Here is a 20,374-nt window from a genome sequence, read left to right as displayed (position 1 = left end):
AAAAATCTGAATGATTGATTAAAATGTGTTATTTACAATTTAATATATATCATGATAAATAAAAAAAAGTAAAATATAAACTGTGAAAGTCTAAATAAAGATATGGAATAATTTAATAAGAAATAAATTGATTGTTTTTTTTTTTATTATTTTAGGGAATTAATAATGATGAAGGCGAATAATTTATTTTAAAACTAAAAAAAAACAAATTAGAAAAAAATAATTAAATGAGGAAAATTATTTTAGAATTTTCAAATAATTTTGAGAGTTTTCATTTGAAAGGTAAGAAAATTAAAAAAAAAATTTTTTACTAATTTTTATTTTTTTTACAGATTTTCATTAAAAATCTTATTTTCTTTTCAATTTTAAAATGAATATTCAAACTTTAAAATTTTAATCTTGCAATTTTAAATGAAAAAAAAAATTTTTGTCTAATTTTGTCATTCATATTAAGTTGTATCGTTAAAATAAAAAAAAAAATTAATAAAAATAAATAAATAATAAAAATAAAATAAATAAAAAATAAAATGGCTCGATAAAATAATAATTTCCTAAATTTTCATTCTTTTTTAGATATTCTATTTTAAAAATTTAATTTTCTAAATATAATTCAATTCACTTAATTTAATTTACTTTTTTTTTAAATTTCGTTTTAAACATTTTTTAATCAATTCTTTATTTTTAAATTTTTCATTTAATTTAAAAATTTAAATTTTTAAAATAGTAATTTAAATTAAATAAAATGAATTTATCTGGAATTTAAATGAAAATTATTTTTTTGAAATCATTTACAAAAATTTTAATTAAATTATCAAAGTTTTTAAAAATTTGAAAAAAAAAATTAAAAATGTAAGAGAATTAAAAATATTTAAAAAATAAGATAAAAAAATTTTTTTAAATCAAATTAAAAATAAAATTTTGTAAAAATTAAAGGTAAAACTATTTAATAAATTAAAAAGAATTAGATTGTTAAAAATAGGTTTTATCGAAATTTTGAAAGAATTTTGATCAAAAATTAACCTTAAATCGATAAATTTTAGATTTTTCTAATAAAATATTCGTCCTTAATTCCCCCTAAAAAATAAAAATATTTTTCTTACAATTTTTTGGCTTCGAATGAGCTAAAAAAATTTTTCGAATGAATATATTCGGAAAATGAGACATTAAAAGACTCAAAATTTCAAATTAATATTTAAAAATTTTTAATAATAAAAAAAATTATCTTACAATACGAATAAATACAAAACTAAATTTTAACTCTAAGGAGGCGCAATTAGAGCTGCCATCAAATATTCCATTTTATTCAAAAAATTTCTTCCTTCCATCTTATCAAATTGAACCTAAAAAAAAAAATTATAAAAAAATTTCAAAAAATTAAAAAAAAAATTCTCACCTCTTGAAACTCGACATTAATATAAGCCCAATGCTCTTCCGTCAGTATTGGACCCGGCGTGAAATCCTTATTCGGGCATTGTGCGATATAAACTTTCACATCAATTTGCGGATCGCATCTCACTTGCACGGCAATCATTTTATCTCCATTTGGCGAGCACAACAAACAACTGCTGGCATTTCCGAGCGGTTCAACAGACCCAATGCCGAGATTGCTGCTATTCGACAAAATCTGCCATGCCATACATTTCGCCAAAATTTGCAATCCCGCGATTTGATGATGACTAATTTGACACAAAATCAAGTCCCGTAACTCTTGTGGCTCATACGACATATTCATGACGCGCCCATCTTTGCAAATCGCCTTCAGAGAACGTTCTTTCACGTGAATCAGCAAATTTGAGCGACTCGCATCGAACCCGTACGAGGTAATGTTGATTTTAACGCACGAAAGTGTCGGAAAGTTCATCGAATTCCAATGCGACGTGATTTGGGGATCTTTGACGTCACGCGCGAGCGTATCGAGGACATATTGCGTTCGTTTCCGCATGAAAATGTGTTGCGCTTGTCCGATAATTTGTTCCAGCAGGGTTTGGGATTTCGTCATTTCGAGTAATTCGTAACGATCGAACGCCATGGGACCAGCAAGACTTCGTTTCTTCGACGGACCAATGGGACCACTTGCCGGATGCGGGAACGGATGATGCATATTTTTGTGATGCACTTCACGGAGGAGTTGATGCAACGAATGTTCGAGCACGTGATCGTGATCGTTAATGGGAGCCGTTTCTTTCGGGTCTTTTGGGTCTGTGGAGTGACACAAACTGATAATTAACTGAATCCCGGGCAAAAGAGTTGCTCGGATTTGATTTCCAACGACGACATGAGGAATGGGAGCTTGAAGTTGGACCGCTTCTCGTGCAAGTTGATTAAAAAGTTCCTTGCAAAAAAGCACATTTTGCGCAAATTCCAAGGTTTTTTGCCAAACGCCCGTTTGTTGACTGATATTCGCGCCATACCCATGCAAATTGACCGATGCCGTGCACAAGTCTTCCTGATCTTTTTGCGTAACGACTTTGATGTAAGCGACACCCTGCAGTTGCGACGGAACATTTACACGCAAACCAGAAGACGATCCCGGAGTCCCACTCGTGTTTCCCTCTTCATCCTCGTCATCCGCTTTTATCACTTCAAACATCCCGTTTGAATGCATAAATTTCGATCCGGCAGTGCGATAACTCAAATCCCCGATAATCCCGTTCGAAACCTTCTTCAAACGCCAATTTTGACGCAAACGAAGCAAATCGATGTGAAAATCCGTTTTCGGGCTTTGTTCTTTCTGCGAACTTCGAAGTCGTTCAGCGCCGTCAGACAAGATTTTTCCTGCCTTAATGAGGGCTTGTTTACGAGCATAGACGAGCACAATGGGTTTCACTTCGGGCGTTTCTTGCGGCACCGGATCTAAAACCATGTAACGTTTTTCCTTGGCAATCGAAAGGACATCCGACAAAACGCAGACTTCGGTAAAGGCGTCTTTGAGTTTGTTTCGCACCGAATCCCATGGCCATAATGCAGGTTGTTGTTGGGTTTCCTTTGAATCTTCTTCCTTTTTAATGCCTTCTTCGGTTTTGATTTTTTGGAGCTCTGTTGCGGTTTTGTCCTTGCTAAAGTCGATTTTCGCTGCACATCGGGACAAGTTTTCCGATAAAGTTAAGGGACTAAAAGGAAAAAATTTGATTTTAGAAAAATTCAAAGAAACGCCGGAAAAAACTTACGATTGATAGGTTTCGGTTCCGTCGTAGCCGATTTCTTGAATTTGATTCTCGTTGGGGACTTCGACGGATATAGGCACGGAAGATGCCATTTTTTACAGGATTTTGCGAGAATTTCACTTTAAAATTCGTAATTTTAGTGAAAAGGGACTTGTTTGTTGTGCTTTGAAACGAATAAAATTGCATTTATGTTAATTCAAGATTTATTTGAAGAATGAGACGAATGAAAGTGATAATTTGTCTGATTTGAATTAAAAACCGATAATTTTTCGTTGAAATTTTATTCTTTAACTAAAATTAAAAAAAATAAAAGTTAAAAAATTAAAATTAAAAAATTTAATTTTTTGCCAAAAAAAAAAAAATAATAATAATGAAAATATTAAAAAAAAAAATATTTTTTAAAAAGGAATATTTTGATATTTTGCTTAAAAATTTATTAAAAGAAAAATTTTTATTTAAAAAAAAATAGATTGTTTTAAAAATAATTTCTTTGATTAGGATATAAAAATTATTATTCAAAGAAATTAAAATTTTCGCAAATTTCAACATAATTTTTTTTTCATTTCTTTTAGATTTTTCATTATTTTTGAGGTCATACCTATATTTATTTAAAAAACTTAATTTTTAGATTTTTTAAAAATTTACAATTTAAAAAATTATTATGAAATTAAAAATTAAAAAAAAATCAAATGTGAATTAAAAATTATACATTTAAAATTTTTAATAAATTTTTGAATTTATTTGAATTTTTTGTTAAATTTCAATTTTTAAGAATTTTTTTATCTATTCAATTTTTGGAACAAGATCAATTGAAAATTCAAATTGGTTTGAAAAAGCTTAAATTTTAATTCAAAAAAAAAAAATAAATAAATAAATTTAAAAATTATATTATATAAAGCGACGAAAATATAAAATTTCTAATAGGTTAATATTTATTTGATTTTTTTTTTCACATTTTAAATTTTTGGAACATGATTTTCATCAATTCAAAAAATTAAAAAATAAATTAAAATTATTAAAAATCATAAAGAAAATTAAAAATTTTTAAACTTTTCTATAGAAATTTGAAAATAAATTTTTAAAAAATTGTTTTAATAGAAAAAATAAAAAAAAAATAAAAAAAAAAATTAAAAAATAATAACAATAAAATTTCTCTTATTAAATTTAACTTATAAATTTTCGTATTAAAAAAAAACTTTTTTTTTTCAACATTCTAAAATAGATTTTATTTATGAGTTAAGCGATCAAATCTTAAAATTAGTCAATTTAATTGAGAATTCATATAAATATTTTTTTTTTTGAATATAATTTCACTCATCAGTCATAAATTTCCTATTTTTTTGTGAACTTGACGCTAATACATATTTAATAAGCTTGTGTGTGATTTTTTTGTTAAAATTCTCATATTTTTCTTTTTTGATGAAAAACTTCACTCTAATTAGTTAACATATACAATGTGCAAGTTCAATTACATTTTATTATTGCTGGATCTTCTCCTGTGCGATAAATTGTTTGGGTTAAATATCATTTTTAATTAATTAATTGAAGTGTAAGGAAAATTTTTGGGAAATGTGTGAAAAGGCCATTAACATTTTTTTTTTGTTGTTTGTGTTTTTTAGCTTAATCTACTTTGCTTAAAATTTTGGTGCATCCGTCGTAGGCAGAGGATAAACATTCATTGATAAATTTGCAAATTGTGGCAATGTAATACTGCGGATGCACGGTGAAATGTTTCACGTGGGGAGAATTGGGGAAACAAACTTTTCGTACGGGTACGCCGCGTTCCTCGCGGTGCTTGGCAAATTTTTCGACGTCCTAAAATTAGAAAAAAATTATTAAAATTTCGAAATTTGAATAAAATTTGATTTTTTTCATCAAAAAATGACAAAAAAATTTTTTTTTCAGAAAAAGTTACAAAAACTCACATAATATGGAATGATATCATCCTCCTTCGAATACAAAAATAATTGCGGATAGTAAGTATCTTCGTTCATTAACGTATACAACGGATTAGATCCCTGTATTTCGACTCCCGGATAAAAAAGACGCTTAAAACATCGATACGAGTCTTCGACAATCCACAAACAAATCAACACGACACTCACAATTGCCGATCTTACATGCCCACAAGGCTTATCTTTGCCCAAAATGACTCTCAATGCACGATAAAGTCCCATAAATCTCCGATCTCCGGGCGCCGAGTCAAATATCATGCCGCGTATTTGCACGGGTTGATGCGAATTCCGGATAGAATACGAAATATGTTGATACAAATAGGCACCGCCATTGGAAAAAACATGAAATATTATCGGATGACTGTCGAAATTCATGTCATAAATCAACTTTAGAATTTTTTCGCCGATAACGGACATCTCGGAACGGCGCCAAAATAACTTTGAAATGGGAGCGGTGTAACGAATTGTTATTAATCTACAAAAAAATGCAAAATTTTAATTAAAAAATTATTTTTTTAGACAAAAACGCACCCTCGATCCTCGTAAATCTTGGAATATTTCTGCAAATATTTGTCCTGACATCCTGCCCATCCAAGCAAAAGCACAATTGGCGTATTTCCACGTTCGTCAAACACTAAATCCACGTCATCGACATCGCTGGCGCGTGCCAGCTGATTTCTCGCAGCGACCGAAGTAACTTCCGCCGTCGTTGCATACGAATAGGCATTCTCCTGCATTGTCTTGTCACTCGACGGAAACTTGATATAAAACTCCAACGAATCTTCCTCTATCGTATCGTCGATTTTTTGAGCAGACATTGCCTCTGCTCCTTGCGCCAACGAAGAAAAAACGGTGAAAAGTTAATGGACGAAAGTTAATCGATAATTTTCGATTTTTTGTTTTTCGTTATCCTGGCGAGTGTCACACGCGTTGCAGGCGATAATTGCGTGGATGACGACGTGAACGAGGAAAACGCGTTACCGGAAACGTGCGATATCAGTTCTTGTGATCGCGGAAATGCATTGTAACCGGTAAAGTCGGAAAATTTTCTCACTTTTCGTGTGTGTGATTGACAACGAGGATGACAAGGAAACGTTTTCACTCGGCATGCGTAACAAAAAGGATTACGTCATGAGTTTTTAGACTGTTTTCGATAAATTACGATTTGATTTGTTTTTTCATGAAATTAATTCATGATGATTTTAAATAATTTTTTTTTACCTAAAATTAAATAAAAAAATTAATTTTTAATTTAAAAATTAAAAAAAACTCAAAAAACTTACCTTTTCGGATTTAACGTAAATTTTTCTTGTCAAAATTCAAAAATTACCTTCATGTAAAAATCCATTCACCGTACCTCCTTCAACAGATGAAAACAAATCGAATTTCACGACAAGCCGCAAAAAGTGAATCATATCGAAGAAAAATGTCTGATACAAATCTCACAGACGACGCCAAGGCTGAAAATCTCTCGCGAGACACCACAGAAGAGTCCTCAGCTGTTGTACCTGCTCAAAATGGCAACACAGAAGAGGCCAATCAAGTTATCGTCAAAATGGAAGATGTACTCACCATTGATCCTGAAGCGACGGAAGTTGATCTCAACCATGGGCGCATCGGAAAAATCGAAAATTTGGAGCCTCTCGTCAATTTAGAAAGACTTTACCTGCGTTGGAACATGATCACGAAAATTGAAAACTTGGATCATCTCACAAAGTTGCAGGAGCTCGAGTTGTACGACAACCAAATCACAGAGCTGGAAAATTTGGAGAATCTACGGAGCTTGGAATGGCTCGATATGAGTTTCAATCGCATCACGCAACTGAAAGGACTTGATACTTTGACAAATTTGAAGAAATTTTTCATTTGTTCGAACAAAATATCGCAAATTGAGAATTTATCGTCGCTCACGAACTTGACGTTGCTCGAGTTGGGCGACAATAAGTTGCGAGAAATTAAAAATCTTGATGCTTTAACGAATTTAACGCAACTCTACTTGGGCAAGAACAAAATAACAAAAATCCAAAATTTGGACAAACTCGTGAATTTGACGTGTTTGAGCCTCCAAGCGAATCGAATCACAAAAATTGAAAATTTGGACAAATTAGTGAACCTTACGGAACTCTATTTGTCCGAAAATGGCATCACCGTGATCGAAAATCTCGATAATAACAAGCAACTCGAGATTCTCGACGTTGCCAAGAACCAAATCAAAACAATCGAGAATGTCAGTCATTTGGAGTGTCTTGAAGATTTTTGGGCAAATCACAATGCAATCAGCGATTGGGACAGCGTCGCAGTATTGAGTGCCAACAAAAAATTGGCCACTGTCTATTTGGAGCACAATCCCATCTACAACGACGTTCAGTATCGTGCGAAGGTCAAGCGAGCAATTCCCTCGTTGACCAAAATCGATGCCACGCTATGCAAATAATTGAGCTGGAGAGACAAAATGAGGCGAAATACATTAAATAAAATTGAAAAAAAAATGCATGTTAACAGAGAGAAGTGACTACCTACCTAACCGAATAGCGTTTTGTACCCATCCACGAAAATAGCAATAATACTAAATAAATAAAAAAAAAAATCTAAAATGTTTCAGTAAATAATTGAAGTTTTTTCCATTTAAAATTGCACATTAATAATAAAAAGCTGCAAAAGGCATCTTAAATATATAATATATATTTTTTTTTGGTATAGACGAGTTTCTATTTTTTTTATTATTTTTTACTACTGAAATATTTTCAACTTATTGCCATGTCTCATATTTTCATGAGATTTGTTACCAATTTTTTTAGAGGTATAATTTGACTTTTTTTTTTGATCCATTTATAATTCAAAAAATTCATTCTAAACATTAATAATTTTTTTTTGTGTCAACACAGTAAATATAGTTCTACGTGCTAATCTAACATTTTTTGGTTGTTTGTAGCTTTTTTGTTTTTTTTTTCTTGGGCAAAGTTCTTAAGTTTTAATCATTAACAAAATTTCTTAGGCTAATTTTGAATATATAAATATTTTTTTTAATTAAAAAAATCACTGAGAGCTCTTCCTTGTAAAGTAGTTAAGTAGTTTTTTTTTAATAATTGCTATTTTGTGAGAAAATTTACCAAAATTATTTTATTTTAATTTTTTTTTTTAATTTTGTGAATAACTTTTGGATGTTTTCTTGAATAAAAATGATAAAATAATTAAATAATTTGATTAATTTTAATTATAAAATAATTTTATCAAAAAATTTTAAATTTTATAGAAGATTTTTTTTTTGAGAATAACAAATTAAATGAAAAATTTTATTCTTAAAAATTGAGAGTTACAAATTTGGTTTTTTTTTGTTGTAAAAATATCTTTTGATTTTTTTTTTCAGTAAAATTTTAAAATTTGGATGATCACAAATTTTTTTTTATATAAATTTTTTAAATTTTAATTTTATTTAATTTCGTTGTAATTTTAAGTAACTTTAGTGAAAATATTGTATTTTTTCTAAAGAAAAAAATTAAAATTTATTTATTAAAATAAATAAATAAAATTGTTTTAATAATCAAATTAACTGTTAATATTAAAAAATTAAAAATTTATTGAATTTTTAAAAATTAAAATTTTATTAAAATTTTTAAAAATTTAAATTTTATTAATTTTTTAAAAATTTAAATTTTATAAAATTTTTAAAAATTAATTTTTTTAAAATTTTTTTAAAATAATTTTTTTTTTAAATAAAATTTAAATTTAATTAGAATGAAATTATTTAAATTAAATTTTTATATTATTTTTTTCAAAAATTTAATTTTAAATAATTTTAATTCAAATTTAAAATTTTTAATTTATTTTTTCATAAATTTCAAAATTTTTAGTCAAAAAATTCCATTAATTGACTTTGAAAAAATATTTTCACAACTTAAATATTTGGATTTTAATAATTCAAATTAATTTTTTGTGACTTTTGAAGCAGTAAATTTAATTTTTTTCAATAAAAATTTAAAAATAATTTAAATTTTGAAGTTTTGTGCAACTTTCTCACAAAATAGCAGTAAAGTTATAGTTACTATTTCAAATAAACGTTCAACAGAGAACCTTTAGACCACGTATTAAATAAGAAACGAAGAAAATTTTTAATAAAAACGTCAGATTCCAGCTACTATCTAACGCTATCGGGCGACATACTGGGACTTGCCTGAGTTGGAGTCGCCACCAAAGCCCGTTTTCATCTCAGCGAGCGACAAAAGACCCGTGCCAGTCGCAAATCGCCCTGAATCAGCACCGTATTCACAATATTGGGATTGATGCGAAACGGATACTCGGCAATTAGCACGTCGTTCAAGTAAATTTGGTAGTCTTCGTCGTGACACGCGATATACAGATGAAACCAACCGCCGGGCACGAAGCAATGCGGATCCTGCGTCACACAACGTTCCTCCTCGTCCCATTTGCCGTTCAACCAGGAGTTTCGGATGATGACATTTTTCTTGTTAATCTGCCCGAAACGCGAGTTCAGGTGCAGCGGAATGTTCGGATGGGGCCAAATGCGCGTACTGTCCTGCAAGTTGATGAAAAACGAGTGCGGAAGAATTTTGATGCGTGCCAGAATGTGGAGTTCTTTGCCGCTCGTGAAGCGATCTTCGAATCTGCCGTAATAGGGCATCGGAAGGAAGTCATTTGAGGGCGTTTCGTTCTTGATGACGGACTTGACGAGCGAATCGACGTCATTTTTTGTCATTGTTTCGAAGATTAAGCAACTGGGTTTGTAAAATGGCGTCGCCACGGGATATTCGGAGATTTTTATTTGATCAACTTCGACATCTGTGACGTCACGAATCTCAATTCCCTTGACTTTTTGGTACGGAAATCGGTGTCCGAACGATGCAAAGTGCTTCCCGTTGATCGCTATCAGATATCCTTCGTCCGTGACAAGAATGTGCAAGATAAAGTCATTTCCGCGATGCAAATCGAACGGAACACTCGAGGCGATTTCCTCCTTGCCCCATCGTTTCTTGTGTTTACTATTCCGCACGACGCAATTTTGGGGCATTCGCGGATTCAGATGCAACGCAATGTCGCGATGCGTGTTATTTAGCACGAGATTCACGGAAAAGCGCTCGCAAGTGTGCGGAACGATGCCTTTGATCTCGAAACACATGCCGGGCACGAGTTCCTGCATGCAATTCGATGTGAAGGTAATTTCGGAGTGACGTTCGGGCAACGAGGTCGACGTTGTGGTTGATTTGTCAAACTCATTGTTGTACTGCGACGCCGTGCTCAAGTCCCCAAGTCGTGTCGGACCATCAAATTCGCTCTCCGTATCCGTTGTCGGGTACGCAATTTCCGCACTGTCGATCGAAAGGTTGCTCATTATCGTGTGACCCGCCAGCAGCAACAGTTGCGACAAGTTTTCAGACGACGACAAATAATACAGCTCCAAACACTGCACAAAATAATATATTCCAGATTCAACAAGGTCCGCGACGACACGATTTGCTGCCATTCAACAAACGCGTTGACGTGCCATTTGCGGGAGTGGTTGTTTGTGCCTGGCAAATGCTTGAGACGAATTTTAATTACGCGAAAAAAAAAATTTTTTTTTCGGTGTGTTTGCACGATGATGATTAAGAGCCGATAATTTTTTTTTTCTTTCGACTTTCGTGTGTACTTTTTTCCACTTGCGTTTCCAGTAGAGAGTTGTCATCGCGACTTGACGTTTTCTCTCTCTCCCGCACGATACGTCATATGTTCGCGTTTGAATGCGTGAGGAATGTGTGGGCAGTTGAAATTTACGAATGATTTTTTTTGTCTAAAAATTAAAAAAAAAATAATTTTCATTAAAGGATTTTTTCTCAAAATATTGAAACATTAATTTATTTCTTCAACTTTTATTTTCAAAAATATAAAAAAAAAATATTTTTTTAATGTTTTATTAAAATTTAATTTAATATTTATTATGTGATAAATATATTCAAGCCAATTATTTTGTAATTTTTGTAGTTTTTTTTAAATTTAAAATTTTTATTAAAAAAAATATTAATCAGAATTTTTTTAATTTTTTATTTAAAAAAAAATAATTTTTTTTAAATAAATTTTTTGTCAGCATAGATAAACTTAATTTCAAAGTTATTTCATATTAATTTTAAAAAAATTTTTTTTTTTTTTATTAAATTTTTATATAAAATTTATTTAGGCCGCTTTATTTGTTAATTTTAATTTTTTAATTTATTATTTATTAATTTGTTATTTATTAATTTAAATTTATTTAATTTAATTTAATTTATTTATTTTTCATTTTTTTTTTTTTTACTCCAAAATTTAGGTTTTTTTTATTAAAAAAATAAAAGTAGTCCAAAATTATTTTTTTATATCAAAATAGGTTTTTTTTTCATCCAAAAAATTATTTAATTAATTATTTTTTTTTAATTATTTTTTTTCATGCAATTAAAGCACAATTTTTGAAAAATTTTAATTTTTTATTAATGAATTTGTATTAAAAAATTCATCCATTTAAATTTTATTTAATAAATAAAAAATATTTTATTGATATTTTATCAAATTTTTAATCCAAGAATTTTTAACCAAGATTAAATTTATTTTTTAATATTTTTTTAATTAATTTTTTTTAATATAGCTTTTAAATATTTTCCTAAAAATAACATTTATTTTATAATTTATATTTTTTAAATTTTTAATTATTTAAATACGTTACGTTTTTTTATTTTTACGATTTTACGAAAAATTATTTTATTAAGTTTTAGATTTTTTTTTTAAATATTTTGGCAAAGAAATAATTTTTAAAACATGATTCGAAAATATTTTTATATTTAAAAATTTAAAAAGTAAAATATATAAATTTAATTAATTTAAATTTAAAATTAATTTTAACCGAAGAAGAAATTTTTAAAAATAATCTGTTTGAATAAAAAAAAATTATTTTTATATTTTTTGAATTTAAAAAATTTTACAAAATTTAATAAAAAAAATAAATAAAATTAAAATAAATTAAAAATTAAATTTACGTTAAAAAAAATTTTTCTTCTAATTTTTCAAATAAAATTTAAAATTATAGTTTTACAAAAAAAAAAAAAAAAAAAAAAAAAAAAATGAAAAAAAAATTTTTTTTTCAATTGTTTAATTTTTGAGCTAAAACAAATATTCAGAAGGAGAAAACCGAAAAATTTTAAAAGAAAAATTCAAACAGCCTCAATTCTCAATTAAACATCGATCAAAGAGAACGCCGATAAGATATCTCCTCTCTCTCTAATTAAACAATCATCTAACATCTATATAAAAAGCGACTTTTAATCAAACCTTTGTTTAGTTTCATTCGTGTTTTCATCACTTAAAGCAATTTTTCTTCAAAATGTCGCCTTTACGTTGGGGAATCGCTTCCGCCGGCAAAATTTCGCACGATTTTTGTTGCGCTCTCAGCACTTTACCCGCTGACGATCACTCTGTCGTCGCCGTTGCTGCTCGAAGTCTCGCTTCAGCTCAGGATTTTGCCAAATTACACAACATTCCTACCGCCTACGAAGGTTACGAGAAGCTCGCTCGCGATCCTAATGTCGATGTCGTCTACATTGGAGCCGTAAATCCAGCTCACTTTGCCATCGGAATGCTCATGCTCGACCATGGGAAGCATATTTTGTGCGAAAAACCTCTTTGCATGAACGAAAAACAGTCGAAAAAGCTCTTGGATCACGCAAAAAGCAAGAAATTGTTTTGCATGGAAGGCCTTTGGTCGCGTTTCTTCCCCGCTTATCAATACGTGAAGGAACGAATCGCCAACGGAGACTTGGGCGAGATGCAGGAAGTGACTGTCAACTTTGGTTTCGACTTGAGAGGCATCGAACGACTCGAGTAAGTGTTGATTTTTGATTATTTTTCTCGAGATAAAAACAAAATCTTATCAAAAACAAACAAATACTTGACAGAAAAAAATCTTTGGGCGGCGGAACGATTCTCGATTTGGGCGTTTATGTCATCCAGGCGTCGCTGTGGGGTCTGAAATCCACTCCGACAAGCATCAAAGCCGAAGGAAAGCTCAATTCGGAGGGCGTTGACATGGAAGTCAAGGCAATTATGGAATTTCCGAATGGCGCAGTTGCCAAAGTTCACACAAGTGCCTTGGAGCAACTCGATAATTTGGCGACTTTTCGAGGAACGAAGGGAAGTATCGTCTTGCATCAATTTTGGTGTGCCATTAAACTCGTTGACGTCGATGGAAAAGTCAAGGAATGGCCTTTGCCGAAAGCCAAGCTCGATATAAACTTTTTCAACAGCGAAGGATTTCGTTTTGAAGCTGAAGCAGTGCGAAAATGCTTGCAAAATGGCTTGTTGGAACATCCAGATGCCACGCATGAAGAAAGTCTCCGGATCGCTCGCATCCAGGATGAGTTCCGGAAACAAGTTGGAGTCAAATTTGATGAAGATAATTAAATTTCTTACCTGATCCGGGCGATTTTTTCCACAAATTTCGATTTTTCAAAGGAATTTTTTTTAAATTTCGAACTTTTCGCGACTTTTTCGGCAAAATTTGAACTTTTATTACAAAAATTTAATTTTTTTTCAACTAACTTAACGGATAAAAACTAATTCTGGCGTAACAAGTCTTTTTTATTTCAATCGTGCAGCTTCAGCCATCTTTTCCTTGATCCACGGATGTTGCATGACGTCGATCAGAGTGAGTCTCTTGCCGCTATCTTTACGTAGGAGGTTCGAAATGAGACTTTTGGCGCCGGCACTGATGTGTTTCGGATAAACCATGTCCAGTTGTCGAATACGAGCGTACGTTTGTTCCGCATTTTCCGACTCGAATGGCGGATTTCCCACCAAAAACTCGTAACACAAGATCCCCAAGCACCACTGATCGACAGAATCGTTGTAAATTTTGCCGTCAATCATCTCGGGCGGCAAATAATCCAACGTGCCGCACATCGTTGTGCGTTTATTCGATTGCGTGTGCGCCGACCATCCAAAATCCGCCAACTTTATATTGTCCTCTGCCGTCAAAAGGATATTTTCCGGCTTCAAATCGCGATGAATGACGTTATTGAGATGGCAATAGTGCAAGGCATCGGCTACTTGGTAGGTGTAACGTGCCGATCGGTATTCGTCGAAACGCCCATTTGGCGCATTTTTCAAGTGTTTATATAATTCGCCTTCGGATGCGAGTTCCAGGGCCAAATAAATGCGACGCTCGTCATGAAACCAAGTGTACATACGCAAAATGTGGGGATGTCTGAAATGATTTTTCATGAAAAAAATTTTTTTTTTTTAAAAACTTGTTAAAAACTCACTTTAAACGAGACTGAATCTCAATTTCCCGCAAAACTTGACGCTCTACTCGTCCTTTTTGCAGTTCTGACTTGAACATGACCTTCATGGCGACCATAAATTTTGTCTCTTTTTCTCGTGCGACATAAACTCTTCCGAATTTGCCTCTTCCAAGCGCGCATCCCATTTCGAAATCATGCGGAGACCATTTATATCTGCAAAAAATTGCGTTTTAAAGACATTAAATTGCGAGGAAAAGGCAACTTACGCTACTCCGAAAGCGGTATGGCTCAACATTTTTACAGATTTATCGATAACTTCCTGTTTGTGCTCTTCAGGAACATCTTTTACCAGTTCCGGCAGATTTTCTATGCCCAAAAGTTCCATTTTTGGATTTTTTATTCGAGTTTTTTGATTGAAAATTAGGAGATTTGGCGAAGAAAACACAACAGGACTGAAACGGCGGTTATTTTATAGGTTGACCAGATGGTTTTTTCAGGGGAAAACGGGAGAAATTTTTTGTTGGTTACCTTAAAATAGGGTTGCCAGAACTATATTTAAAGACATTTTACAAAAAACCTCGAAATTTGTAATTTTTTTAAAGGTTTTGAATAATTTTGTCAGAAAAAGTTGGAAAAATTCATAATTTGATAAAAAAATGCCGATCAATTTCAAGGATGATTAGTAAAAAACGCGGAAAATATTAAAAATCAGTTTCAATTTTAGTAGTTTACAGTTAAATATAAATAAATTGATTGAAAATAATCTGACAAATTTTTGACACAGTTTTTTTGCTCTTGATTTAGTTTTCAAAACAAAACTATGTCAAAAAAAAATTTTTTTTTCAATTTCAATTTTTTGGCAGTTTTGAGTTATAAAATGATTAAAAATGATAAATTAGAGCCCTCTGACAAATTTTTATCCATTTGGAGCAAGATTTGACAAAAATCGCTTTGACACAGTTTTTGACACAGTTTTTTTGCTCTTGATTTAGTTTTCAAAACAAAACTATGTCAAAGGAAAAAATTTTTTTCAGTTTCAATTTTTTGGCAGTTTTGAGTTATAAAATGATTAAAAATGATAAATTAGAGCCTTCTGACAAATTTCTATCCATTTGGAGCAAGATTTGACAAAAATCGCTTTGACACAGTTTTTGACACAGTTTTTTTGCTCTTGATTTAGTTTTCAAAACAAAACTATGTCAAAGGAAAAAATTTTTTTCAGTTTCAATTTTTTGGCAGTTTTGAGTTATAAAATGATTAAAAATGATAAATTAGAGCCTTCTGACAAATTTCTATCCATTTGGAGCAAGATTTGACAAAAATCGCTTTGACACAGTTTTTGACACAGTTTTTTTGCTCTTGATTTAGTTTTCAAAACAAAACTATGTAAAAGGAAAAATTTTTTTCAGTTTCAATTTTTTGGCAGTTTTGAGTTATAAAATGACTAAAAATGATAAATTAGAGCCTTCTGACAAATTTTTATCCATTTGGAGCAAGATTTGACAAAAATCGCTTTGACACAGTTTTTGACACAGTTTTTTTGCTCTTGATTTAGTTTTCAAAACAAAACTATGTCAAAGGAAAAAATTTTTTTCAGTTTCAATTTTTTGGCAGTTTTGAGTTATAAAATGATTAAAAATGATAAATTAGAGCCTTCTGACAAATTTCTATCCATTTGGAGCAAGATTTGACAAAAATCGCTTTGACACAGTTTTTGACACAGTTTTTTTGCTCTTGATTTAGTTTTCAAAACAAAACTATGTCAAAGGAAAAAATTTTTTTCAGTTTCAATTTTTTGGCAGTTTTGAGTTATAAAATGATTAAAAATGATAAATTAGAGCCCTCTGACAAATTTTCATCCATTTGGAGCAAGATTTGACAAAAATGGCTTTGACACAGTTTTTGACACAGTTTTTTTGCTCTTGATTTAGTTTTCAAAACAAAACTATGTCAAAGGAAAAAATTTTTTTCAGTTTCAATTTTTTGGCAGTTTTGAGCTATAAAATGATTAAAAATGATAAATTAGAGCCTTCTGACAAATTTCTATCCATTTGGAGCAAGATTTGACAAAAATCGCTTTGACACAGTTTTTGACACAGTTTTTTTGCTCTTGATTTAGTTTTCAAAACAAAACCATGTCAAGGCAAAAATTTTTTTTCAGTTTCAATTTTTTGGCAGTTTTGAGTTATAAAATTATTAAAAATGATAAATTAGAGCCCTCTGACAAATTTTCATCCATTTGGAGCAAGATTTGACAAAAATCGGTTTGACACAGTTTTTGACACAGTTTTTTTGCTCTTGATTTAGTTTTCAAATCAAAACCATGTCAAGGCAAAAAATTTTTTTCAGTTTCAATTTTTTGGCAGTTTTGAGTTATAAAATGATTAAAAATGATAAATTAGAGCCTTCTGACAAATTTCTATCCATTTGGAGCAAGATTTGACAAAAATCGCTTTGACACAGTTTTTGACACAGTTTTTTTGCTCTTGATTTAGTTTTCAAAACAAAACTATGTCAAGGCAAATTTTTTTTTTCAGTTTCAATTTTTTGGCAGTTTTGAGTTATAAAATTATTAAAAATGATAAATTAGAGCCCTCTGACAAATTTTCATCCATTTGGAGCAAGATTTGACAAAAATCGGTTTGACACAGTTTTTGACACAGTTTTTTTGCTCTTGATTTAGTTTTCAAATCAAAACCATGTCAAGGCAAAATTTTTTTTTTCAGTTTAAATTTTTTAGCAGTTTTGAGTTGTAAAATGATTAAAAATGATAAATTAGAGCCTTCTGACAAATTTCTATCCATTTGGAGCAAGATTTGACAAAAATCGCTTTGACACAGTTTTTGACACAGTCTTTTTGCTCTTGATTTAGTTTTCAAAACAAAACTATGTCAAAGGAAAAAATTTTTTTCAGTTTCAATTTTTTGGCAGTTTTGAGTTATAAAATGATTAAAAATGATAAATTAGAGCCCTCTGACAAATTTTTATCCATTTGATCCCAAAATAAATTTGATGAATTTTAAATCAAATAAACTTTTAAGATAAAAATTACATTTAGGTATTTACGGATTTTTTACGTTTTTTCTTTCAAGCTAAAAATTTCGTTTTTTAACGGAAAACAAATTAAAAAAAATTGAACTTTTTGACTTGAAATATTCAAAAACTCAAAAAAAAAATAGCGAAAATTCAAATAAACAGATGGCAACCCTAATTTAAAATTCAGACCAATGAACATTCAAGATGTGATTTTCATCGTACTTTGACATTAAATTTGGCATCGTGTCAATACTGAAAATTTCTACGAGCCGATTTTCCAATTTTTAGGGAAAATCTGTGAATTTCTGCGATTCGGAAGTTCTAAAAGTGTAGAAAAATGGTAAAAAATCAAATTTTCAATTAAATTTCAAATTTTATACAAAAAATCTCTCTTTTTTTGTAGAAACCTTTGATGTTGCAAGGGCACGAGCGTGCCATAACCCAAATCAAATACAATCGGGAAGGCGATTTGCTCTTTTCCTGTGCCAAGGATCACAAGCCCAACGTTTGGTACTCCCTCAATGGCGAACGTTTGGGTACATTTAACGGGCATGCCGGCGCTGTTTGGTGCCTGGATGTCGATTGGACCACAACTAAATTCATGAGCGGCAGTGGTGACATGTCAGTTCGTTTATGGGATGTCGAATCGGGAACTTCCGTCGCCTGCATCCCCTGCCGCTCCTCAGCACGTACCGTGGGCTTTAGTTACTCCGGCAATCAAGCTGCTTACTCGACGGATCGTGCCATGGGTCACATTTGCGAACTTTTTGTCATTGACACCCGTAACCCGGATACGAGTTTGAACGATGGCGGCTCCATAATGCGCATTCCTGTGTCGCACTCGAAAATTACGGCAATGCATTGGGGCACGCTCGACGAAACAATCATCACGGGACACGAAAATGGGCAAATTACGTTGTGGGATTTGCGTACGGGACGCGAAATTAACTCGGTGCACGATCACACGGGCTCCATAAACGATCTGCAAATGTCGAAGGATGGCACGATGTTTGTTGCTTCGTCGAAAGACACGACTGCCAAGTTGTTTGACTCGGATTCGCTCATGTGCTTGAAGACGTACAAGACAGAAAGACCTGTGAATTCGGCGGCAATTAGTCCGTTGTTGGAACATGTTGTGCTCGGAGGAGGTCAAGATGCGATGGAAGTCACAACGACATCGACGCGTCAGGGAAAATTCGATTCGCGCTTCTTCCATTTGATCTACGAGGAGGAATTTGCACGTGTGAAGGGCCATTTCGGTCCCATCAACAGTTTGGCGTTCCATCCAGAGGGAAAGAGTTATGCTACGGGCGGAGAAGACGGTTATGTGCGGATACAAGTTTTCGATTCGAGCTATTACGAATACATTTTTGAGTAGAGGAAATAAGAGAAAACACACGCGAAACACTTTGGGGAGACCCACAAATCTGTATTAGGAGGACAAAACGTGAAAAGGAAAATAAAATGAAACAAATTTTGATAAACCACAGAAAATTCATGACTTTCTATTTAAAAAAAATATGAAAATTGAATTCAGATTAAATTTATTCATGAAATGTTAAATAATTTGACTTGCATAATTTACTTTTTAAGAAAAAAAAATTATTAAAATATTCAACATATTTCAATGAGGTTTTTATTTAAATTTTTTATTTATTTTTAGTAATTTGATTTTATTTCACAATCTTTTTTTTTAATTGGCAAAAATTTGAGGTAAAAAATGAATTTCGATTATTTTTATTAATAATTATTTTAAAAATTATTTTTATATATATTTTACTAAATTTTATTATTTTCGATCAATTCATTTAAATTTCAATCAAAATTAGTTTTTATTATTTTCTCTTAAATAATTTATTAAAAAAAATTAATTTAATTTTTAAATTTATTATCAAAGTGAATTAAAATTAATTCATATTTTTAAAATATTTTAGATTTTTTTTTCACAAAAAACCAAATTAATAAATTTTATTTTATTTATTATTTTTTAGAAAATATTTTGACTTTAGATTTTATTAAATAATTTTATTTAATTTTTTAATTTTATTAATTTTATAATTTTTTTATTATTTAAAAATGATAAATAAAATAAAATTTATTAATTAAGTTTTTTGTGAAAAAAAATATATATCTAAAACATTTTGAAAATATATATTAATTTTAATTCAGTTTAAAAAAAAATCTTAAATTATTTCAAGTCAAAAATTAAAATAAAATTTAATAATAAATTTGAATTTCAATAAAATTAGTGAAAAAAATTATTATTAAATTAATGAAAAATTTTAATTTAATTTGATTGATATTTTTATTTTTTGAAATTTTGATTAAATTTTATTAAAAACTTTTGTAATTTATAAAAATTATTTTTTTTCAATTAACTTAAAGCTAAAATTTTTTAAAAATATTTTTTTTTTGATAGAATAAAATTTTTTTAAAAATAGCAATTTTGGAAAGAAAAAATTATTCTTTAATTTTTAATTAAAATTGATATTTTTTTTAACAATAGGTATTTTCAAAGTATTTTGGATACTTTTTTTCACAAAAAAAAAATCAAATTAATAAATTTTTAAATAAATTAAATTCTGTTTAACATTTTTTTAATTTGAAAAAAAAAAACTTGAAGCTAAAATTAAAAACAAAATTCAATTATAAATTTAAGTTTAATCAAGGTCAAAATGGTGAAAACAATATTAAAATTTTGACTTAAAATGATTGAAACTTAAATTTATAAATTTAATTTAATATTTGGCTTAAAACTTCTTTTTGAAAATTTTTAACCAATTTTTTAAAATAAATTTTTCAATCAAATTTCTTTAAAAAATATCGAAAGAAAAAATTATCTCTTTTAAAAATTATTTTAATTAAATTTATTTTTATAACATTTTTCAATATTTTTTTTCTCATAAAATAATTTTTTTAATTTTTTTTGTTTAATGTTTTTAAATAATTTTGTTCATAAAAA

General features: G+C 29.9%; 7 protein-coding genes across 10 annotated transcripts; 3 read left to right on the top strand and 4 right to left on the bottom strand.

Moving 5' to 3' along the window:
- Positions 1 to 1,178: 1,178 nt before the first annotated feature.
- LOC134829882 (mediator of RNA polymerase II transcription subunit 17) lies at positions 1,179 to 3,323 on the bottom strand. The gene is made up of 3 exons (XM_063843172.1): positions 3,168 to 3,323; positions 1,394 to 3,110; positions 1,179 to 1,340 (listed from the first exon to the last, which is right to left on the bottom strand). The coding sequence occupies exons 1-3, from the start codon at positions 3,254 to 3,256 to the stop codon at positions 1,260 to 1,262; spliced, it is 1,887 nt and encodes a 628-aa protein (XP_063699242.1). The 5' UTR covers positions 3,257 to 3,323; the 3' UTR covers positions 1,179 to 1,259.
- Positions 3,324 to 4,501: 1,178 nt separating this feature from the next.
- LOC134829887 (transmembrane protein 53-like) lies at positions 4,502 to 6,213 on the bottom strand. Its single transcript, XM_063843179.1, has 3 exons — positions 5,651 to 6,213; positions 5,090 to 5,594; positions 4,502 to 4,979 (listed from the first exon to the last, which is right to left on the bottom strand). Exons 1-3 carry the CDS (start codon positions 5,935 to 5,937, stop codon positions 4,785 to 4,787), a joined length of 987 nt encoding a protein of 328 aa, XP_063699249.1. The 5' UTR covers positions 5,938 to 6,213; the 3' UTR covers positions 4,502 to 4,784.
- A 275-nt stretch (positions 6,214 to 6,488) lies between these two features.
- LOC134829884 (protein phosphatase 1 regulatory subunit 7) lies at positions 6,489 to 7,747 on the top strand. Its single transcript, XM_063843177.1, has one exon. The coding sequence runs from the start codon at positions 6,489 to 6,491 to the stop codon at positions 7,551 to 7,553; it is 1,065 nt and encodes a 354-aa protein (XP_063699247.1). The 3' UTR covers positions 7,554 to 7,747.
- A 133-nt stretch (positions 7,748 to 7,880) lies between these two features.
- LOC134829883 (galectin-8-like) lies at positions 7,881 to 10,767 on the bottom strand. Of its 4 annotated transcripts, none has more exons than XM_063843173.1 (2): positions 9,163 to 10,767; positions 7,881 to 8,171 (listed from the first exon to the last, which is right to left on the bottom strand). In XM_063843173.1, exon 1 carries the CDS (start codon positions 10,596 to 10,598, stop codon positions 9,321 to 9,323), a length of 1,278 nt encoding a protein of 425 aa, XP_063699243.1. In that variant the 5' UTR covers positions 10,599 to 10,767; the 3' UTR covers positions 7,881 to 8,171; positions 9,163 to 9,320. The 4 variants fall into 4 exon arrangements, with proteins under 4 accessions (XP_063699243.1, XP_063699244.1, XP_063699246.1 ...); XM_063843174.1 differs by having other exon boundaries at positions 7,894 to 8,171; positions 9,138 to 10,767; XM_063843176.1 differs by having other exon boundaries at positions 7,894 to 8,115.
- Positions 10,768 to 12,357: 1,590 nt separating this feature from the next.
- LOC134829886 (trans-1,2-dihydrobenzene-1,2-diol dehydrogenase-like) lies at positions 12,358 to 13,693 on the top strand. The gene is made up of 2 exons (XM_063843178.1): positions 12,358 to 12,958; positions 13,033 to 13,693. Exons 1-2 carry the CDS (start codon positions 12,462 to 12,464, stop codon positions 13,535 to 13,537), a joined length of 1,002 nt encoding a protein of 333 aa, XP_063699248.1. The 5' UTR covers positions 12,358 to 12,461; the 3' UTR covers positions 13,538 to 13,693.
- Positions 13,694 to 13,714: 21 nt separating this feature from the next.
- LOC134829888 (aurora kinase B) lies at positions 13,715 to 14,847 on the bottom strand. Its single transcript, XM_063843180.1, has 3 exons — positions 14,643 to 14,847; positions 14,398 to 14,589; positions 13,715 to 14,339 (listed from the first exon to the last, which is right to left on the bottom strand). Exons 1-3 carry the CDS (start codon positions 14,759 to 14,761, stop codon positions 13,715 to 13,717), a joined length of 936 nt encoding a protein of 311 aa, XP_063699250.1. The 5' UTR covers positions 14,762 to 14,847.
- A 2,775-nt stretch (positions 14,848 to 17,622) lies between these two features.
- Positions 17,623 to 18,939, top strand: LOC134830589 (eukaryotic translation initiation factor 3 subunit I). The gene is made up of 2 exons (XM_063844124.1): positions 17,623 to 17,752; positions 17,816 to 18,939. The coding sequence occupies exons 1-2, from the start codon at positions 17,750 to 17,752 to the stop codon at positions 18,788 to 18,790; spliced, it is 978 nt and encodes a 325-aa protein (XP_063700194.1). The 5' UTR covers positions 17,623 to 17,749; the 3' UTR covers positions 18,791 to 18,939.
- The last annotated feature ends 1,435 nt before the right edge of the window (positions 18,940 to 20,374 follow it).

This window comes from Culicoides brevitarsis, chromosome 2 (assembly GCF_036172545.1).
Source record: "Culicoides brevitarsis isolate CSIRO-B50_1 chromosome 2, AGI_CSIRO_Cbre_v1, whole genome shotgun sequence".
Taxonomy (NCBI): Eukaryota; Metazoa; Arthropoda; class Insecta; order Diptera; family Ceratopogonidae; genus Culicoides; species Culicoides brevitarsis.
The sequence above is the reverse complement of the archived record's forward strand: the minus strand, read 5'-3'. Positions and strand labels throughout refer to the sequence as shown.